The sequence below is a fragment of the Gossypium arboreum genome, chromosome 3, assembly GCF_025698485.1.
Source record: "Gossypium arboreum isolate Shixiya-1 chromosome 3, ASM2569848v2, whole genome shotgun sequence".
Taxonomy (NCBI): domain Eukaryota; kingdom Viridiplantae; phylum Streptophyta; class Magnoliopsida; order Malvales; family Malvaceae; genus Gossypium; species Gossypium arboreum.
In genome coordinates this window covers 250,421-257,518 of record NC_069072.1, presented here as the reverse complement: position 1 = coordinate 257,518, position 7,098 = coordinate 250,421, and the positions used below count along the sequence as shown (strand labels likewise).

The 7,098-nt window shown below is 32.9% G+C and overlaps 1 protein-coding gene across 5 annotated transcripts; it reads right to left on the bottom strand.

Annotated features, from left to right (window-relative positions):
* On the bottom strand, nt 1–4,036 carry LOC108476437 (probable magnesium transporter NIPA4). 5 transcript variants are annotated; one of them, XM_053025329.1, is made up of 10 exons: nt 3,714–4,028; nt 3,277–3,437; nt 2,510–2,566; nt 2,127–2,217; nt 1,894–2,054; nt 1,661–1,788; nt 1,417–1,554; nt 941–1,033; nt 610–715; nt 1–531 (listed from the first exon to the last, which is right to left on the bottom strand). In XM_053025329.1, exons 1-10 carry the CDS (start codon nt 3,980–3,982, stop codon nt 407–409), a joined length of 1,329 nt encoding a protein of 442 aa, XP_052881289.1. In that variant the 5' UTR covers nt 3,983–4,028; the 3' UTR covers nt 1–406. The 5 variants fall into 5 exon arrangements, with proteins under 5 accessions (XP_052881289.1, XP_052881290.1, XP_017634150.1 ...); XM_053025330.1 differs by having other exon boundaries at nt 1–516; nt 3,714–4,020; XM_017778661.2 differs by having other exon boundaries at nt 3,277–3,546; nt 3,714–3,851.
* Nucleotides 4,037–7,098: the final 3,062 nt, after the last annotated feature.

The window sequence follows — 7,098 nt, the reverse complement described above, 5'->3', positions numbered from 1 at the left end:
TTCAAATGCCACTTCAAACAAATGGCTTATAAGATATATCAGCATTCAAATTCCACCCAATTGTTGATATAATAAAGCAAAAGGATAATAGTATGTATTAACCACTGTGCTCAAGATTTTACATTTGGCCATATCTTCTGTATCAACCAACTGGGGATAGAGTGATAGTGTATGCAAGGCAAAAGCTGAAATCTATATAGTCTCTCATCTTGAAGCCAAAGGGATTATAATAAAATGGAAAAAGGCCAATGAAAATCTCACCTCCTCTTGTGTACCTCCAAAAAAATGAATTAGGATGGTATAAGTTGGGTGATAAAAAATTACAATATCATTGAGGTATCGAGGGTTTTCTCCCCAAGAGCTATTTCAGCTTTGTAGGAATAGCAATGATGACTTATAACTTCGATTAAGGTATTCTCGATGTATCCTGCCGTTTAAGAGGGACACCTTCATCAAAGCCATCCTCTTCTTCATGCTTTAACGATCGCATTGATATAGAAGTTGTCAAACTTGGACCTGATTGAACATAATCTATCCAAGGTTTAATATGCCAAAAGTGGCATGACCGACAGTATAAAATTCACGATTTAAGGTTTCATGAGAACATACCATCGACCATGTCCTTGGTTTTGTGAAGAAGAAAAGTTCCCGAAAGGATTGTTATGAATCCACACATCTCCGTTATAATCTGAGTTGGAGTCTGCCTATCCCAATCCTAATATCAGAAAAAACAGATAGCGGAGCAGCTCAAAGGGATCAACAGCAATCTCAACCACCAGAAAGCTAGAAAGAAGTTCGATTTAATATAATAACAGTCACAAACAGGGCCACTATATAATATCGAACAAGGGAATTGCAACTCGGAATTGACAGTATCAAGTAAGCTCTTTTAAACATTATACTTAGTGCCATTCTGATACCATCAATGACTGGAAATTACCTTAAACATGATGACACTAGCCAAAATGGTCAGTGATGTAAACATAACATAGTATATAGGAGAAACAACAGCTGTGTTGAAAGTATCAAGCGCCTGCAATTATGAAGACAAAATAATAATAAGAAAGGAATCAGACGGTGAACCGGAAGTCTTAATTTAGCAAAAATTGGCAAGACAAACAAAGGTAAAGGGACACTAATTCACGGAATTAGAAACTAATGAATAGATATATTTAAACTGATTTAAAATTTGAATCAATGATTATGAACACCATAAGCAAAAATATCAGAAAGCAACATTTCAGGTGAAAATGAAATTTTCCTCTTGCATCTTTCACCACTTCTTCGCAACATTTCTTTAGTCTCCTTTTCTTTGAAGGGCCTTACAAAAATTAATCAAAATAAAAGCAAAAATGTAGACATCAAAAGAGAAAGAGAAGGTACCAAAAGAAGAAAAGGCAATGTGTAAACCATTACCTTGTTTAAATAATTCATTTGGGTAATCACACAAGAAGCCACAACTAAAGTAAAGGCCCAAGTTTGCGGATACAGAAGCTGATTCATTCCTGAAAAGGTTAACTTCAAGGCAATACCAAGTGCTTTAACGCTCATGACCTGTCAAAGAACATCCTTCTTAGAAATAGGAATTGGGGGGGAAAAAGGGAAATACCATTGAACGCACACAGAATTAAGCAAGCAATAAACTAGTACTGATGCATACCGAAATGGAGCCCACGAGAGAGCAAACTCCAATGTAAACCATAATGTGTGTCTGTCCATATTGTGGAACAAAGTGGAATATAAGTATAAAGACAGCTGTTAAGACCAGAGCTGTGTAAAACAAAAATCCTGCAAGAAAATCAAGGTACATTCATTTTCCTTGTTTGCAGTTCAACAATTTAGAAAAGAAAATAATGTTATGAGCTAAGAACAATATTATTAAGAAAATGCAACCTGTCTCTGTAGCAAGATCCCAAACTTCTGTTACAGATTCAATCTGACGTTCTTGGGGAGCATGCAACACAATTGTTGTTGAGCCCACAACACACAAAGCACAACCAAGAATCCCAAAAGTATGTAACTTTTCCCGCAAAATGATATGCGCAAGTACCGCACTGCATGAGAAGTGATGATTAACGATGAGCGTTTAAATGCCAAACCTAAATTTGAGTGAGATATTTGCATGCCTGATAATGATGCTGAGTGCACCAAGAGGAGTGACCAGTATGGCCGGTGCGAATGCATAAGCAGCAAAATTAGCAATTTCCCCCACGACCACTGTGGCAACAGTTAACAATTAGAATTAAGTACTTCTTCATCTAGATGACTTCCTGACTATTAAGATGTAACATGGAATGTAACTAAGAAAATCAGCTTTCTATAGAAGCACAATATATTATTAAGGTCATCCCATTTTTAAATGGTGTAAGGTAGCTTTTATAATATCATCTTTTAGGGACAATATTTGGAAAAGAAGTAAAGAATGAAAAAAATGATATAGGCTCCAAACAGGAATGAAATATCCATAAGATTTTGAGTTAATGATCAATGAGAAATGGATCAAACTCACTTGTTATCATGCCAATCCACCAAAGTGGCTCAAGCAAGTACGAATACCCTCCAACTCCTGTGTAAAAACCAGAAAAACCAATGTCATTTGGATCAATAAAGCATAAGAACAATGAAAACTCCTTGTAAAGAATGAATAGGTGAAAATCACTAAATGATAGCAAAAGCATCCAAACATTCTTTAGATAATTGAGATAAACACAGAAAACTTAATGCAAAAAACACAGATATACAATGAATAGAAAAAGCTTGGTTCAATAGCAACAAAACATGCAAGCCAACCAAAGATCATCAGAAGTTTGAAACACTCAATGCATATCATTTTCTCCAACTGCATTCTATACAGACATATTGTATCTTTCTTTCACACATTATGCAAAATTTCTGCACAAAGAAACTTAGACAGATTGCTGGATTTCGTAAACAATTTATAATCAACAAGTTAGAAGAGAAGTACAATCAAACACGACATGCAAAACCAAGATCAAAATGATGCATATAAAAATGATTAACTTTATGAAGAACTAACTTACTAATTACAAGTTTAATTCCCACATTGGTGAATTGAATTCACAGGGCGGGCAAATAAATTTCCATCATTTACAGTTCACTCAAATTCGTTTTTTTTCTTCTTCTCTAAATTGACTAAAGAATTATTCACAGAATCCCACAATTATTTAAACCTAATTCCTATCTTCTACTAAAGAAAAAAGAAAATCCCAAATCAAATCATCAAGAAAGAAGTAAACTTTTGATAAATTGCAGTACCTGCCCTGACGCCAGAAGCACCAGCTTTCTTCAAGCCTTTTTTCTTAACAATGAAACTTGCCCCAATAAATAAACTGGAAGAAATGGCTAAAACCAAACCCTTAATATTATCTGAGGACATTCCCTCGCTCCATCTTCGCACAGCTGCCATACTCTTAACCCTACACTTAAATGAAAAATCCTAATAACTATATTCTGTCACCAAAACTCGGCAACGATCACCGATTTGGTCTGAACTCGGACTGAGTCTAAAAAAACGAGTCCATGGATCTGGAAAAAAAATCCCAATTTCACCAAAAAAATAATAAGCTGGGAGCAGTTTTAAATATCAGATCTCGGCCCTCAAAAAAAGAGAGCGAAGGTGGAATATCAGTCGAGAAAAAAAAAAGAGAGAGAGAGAGAGAGAGATATAGAGGAAGAAGCGTATTAGTATTTACAATGGTGAGTTGGGAAAAGAATCTTGACTCGGTTGACGCGGAGTGAGTTTGGAAAGGAACGACAAGTCTGAGCTGAGGAAAGAAGAAAATCTGAAAGAAAGAGAGAAATGGCTGTCGGCGCTTAAAATATAGAGGAGGAGAGAAAGGGGAGAAGGAGTGAGATAAGACGAGTTATTGCTGAGTTGGATGGGATGAGTAGTGAGGCAATTAGTAATGAAAAACAGCTGTTTTGGCTGTGACTGTGAGACAAAAAACTTCTTGGATCGCATCACAGCCTTCTATTGTTCTTTTTTATTTGCAATATTTGGCGCATATCCGGTCCCATCGTTTTCCCTTTTTTTTTTTCTTTTTTTAAGATAAGATATATATAACTTTTCTACCTATCTAATCATTACTATTTACGACATTAAAATCCCAGACTTTATTTTCTTATAATTAATAAATGATTTTTTCAGCTATTTTAAATTCAACACTCTTTTCTTTTTTTTTTTTTTTCCCACGAAAATATTTTTTAAGGTAAAAATATTATAGAAAAATGAATAAATTAATTATTATAAATTAGATAAAAGAGTAAATTAATTTTTTATTAAATATTTTATCTATTTGTATTGTTAAAAATGAAGTTATTGATGAAATAACTAAATAATGACACATAGTTTGCTATGGGTACCTTATACTATTGTATAATGATCAATTTTAACAATAAAATAAATAAAATTTTTAATGAAAAATATCGTTTACTCTTTAATTTAACATGTAAATATTAATTTATTGATTTTAAAGTAAAATAGACAAAAATAATTCGATTTTAAATACAATAACTTTTATAATACTTTTGTCAATTTTAAGAAATAAAACTCAAGATGAATCACTCTCTCCCATTGCATCACATCAAAATTCAAAATAAAAATGATAATAGATTTCTTGAGGTGATCTTGTCATATTTCATGCATGCTAATTGCAAAACACTGACGTAATTAGGAGGCTGACAGGAATACTGATATTTTTTAAAACAAAAAAAAATTATTTAAAATTTTAAAATTTTAAATTAATAATAATAAAATTACACTTTAACACCTTAAAATGATAAAATTTAATTTAATATTTTAAAATATATAAATATAAATTATTAAAATAATAAAATTATATTTATACTATTTTAAAAATTACAATGCTGTATCTCCCGCATTCAAAATAATTTAGTATCACTCGATTCTCTGCCGATATGGCGCGACGCCTTGCCTTGTTGGCTAATATGTCTTTCATCAATTTTTAAAGTTGAAAGTACCAATGCCTGTGCAGTGATAGCGATATAGACTATGGTGTCGGCCTGTCGCTCGATTTGCTTCTCGAGTCGAATGGTTTCTATTTCCATCTTCTACCACATTTCCGCGCCGCTTAAAGTATAAATAATTAATACGAGTCTCGATCAATGCAGTGACGCTGCTCGATCATCACTTCATACGTGGGTTTTCTCAGTCAAAGACATAAAGTGGTAGTATTTGACAATTGACATTCGATCACTTCCACATTCACAAAATAAAGCAATAAAATATATATATATATATATATATATAACATAAAAGAAATTGTGTTATATACTCAGATTGCAAATTTTGGATACCATAAAAGAACCAATACTTTCAGCCCTTTTACACCAATGAACTTTTTGGTTCTTGGAGAAATATTAAGCTTTGAAATAGTACTTAATGAATTCAACATAAACTATTAGCTAATCCAGTCTAATTAGCAACTTAAAAAATTCATAGATCGATGAGATGCCACATCTGTTTCTGCTCTGTTTTAACTCTGTTTTTGTTGGCCCCTGAATACGAAAATAGTACAACGTTTGTCATTTTCACATCAGCAAAATAAATAAATAAATAATTTGTTTCTTCCATTTCATGCCACAAAATTTTACACTAATCTATTTCATAGCTTCTGTTTTATTGGCCCCTGAATACCAAGTCAGAGAGATTACAAGAAAAAAATGTACTTAGCATGATGAATTTTAAGATATTCCGACCCATTAAATGCATTATATGTTTGAGTAAACCATAGTTTTCATAATTTTATCACTATCCACAAATTCCAATTCTAAAACATCACAAACTCTTTTGCAATTATGAATATCCAAAACAGAGTAGCAAGTATGCTATCCATTAATATTTACTAATTTAGTGGATGTACAAAGCATTTTCTTAACCAAAATTACAAGATATCCTACAATATTGGAAACCATACTTATTACAAAGCTTCTTCTTAGTTAAGTTACCAAAAGAAAAACAGGGACTCCCATGGCCATGAATAAGGGTCCTGGGAATCAAGACTGTAAATATTACATAAGCTAATAGCTAACTGCTTTTATGATCTAGAACAAAACCAAATATTTTAACTGCTCTAACTACTCGGACACGATACATAACAGCTTCACCTTGTTCTTTTTCTCCCTTATCGAACTCAACTTTATCGCCAATAGTAAGCTCTTTGGTGCAAACGAACTCGCGCCATCCTCTGGTAAGGACTGGTTTCATGTACTTCTTTCCTTTACGAGTGTAAATTTGGAACTCCCAGGGACGCCCACTCTCGTCTCTAGCTTTGAACGTCACCACATGATTCCCAGCTAAGGAAGGGAAACATCTGAGGGACTTACTTGGGATCGTCAATCGTTTCTCGATATCTGTCTTCTTCAGTTGTTTCGACACTATTGCCATTGCTGTTTCTTTCTTTTTTTCTTTTTTTTTTTTTTTGTCTTTGCTACTGCAATTCAATCACGTCGAGTGGCACCAAATGAGAGCGGTATATATAGAGGGAAATAGTATTTTGATTATAGAGCGATTTGATAAGTAGTAAGGAGACTCGCGATATGGATAGTAAAAGTATGTTTGACACTTAATGGATAGTGCGACGACAATCGATCCTAAGGCGTGCGCTCTGTTGGAAGTTTTGGGTTTTTCTTCTATGATTTCTCTTAGCTTTGGCGACACCGTGTATTTTCCACGCAAGATTATCCGTTTGGGGCGCGCGATTTTGTTCGAGCTTTTGGGTTTTTTTTTTTTAATCTAGAGTCAATAACAACCTCTAATTGTGAAGGCACTTTTCTTTAGGAAGAAAATAAGTTGTATTAAGCATTCATTTTCATACATCATGGAATGATTATGGATGTAATTTCATGAATTTTGTAAAATTATAAATTAATTTAATAGTAAAAATACACTTTTACCTATTAAAGATGATAAAATTTTCGTCTAAAATTTTCGTTTAAATTCTTTAAAAAATTTAAAATAATAAGCATAAATAATAAAATTATATTTTGACTCTTTTAAAATTTAAAATTTAATTTTGACTATCCTGTTGATAAACACATGAACTCAAATTAATGATT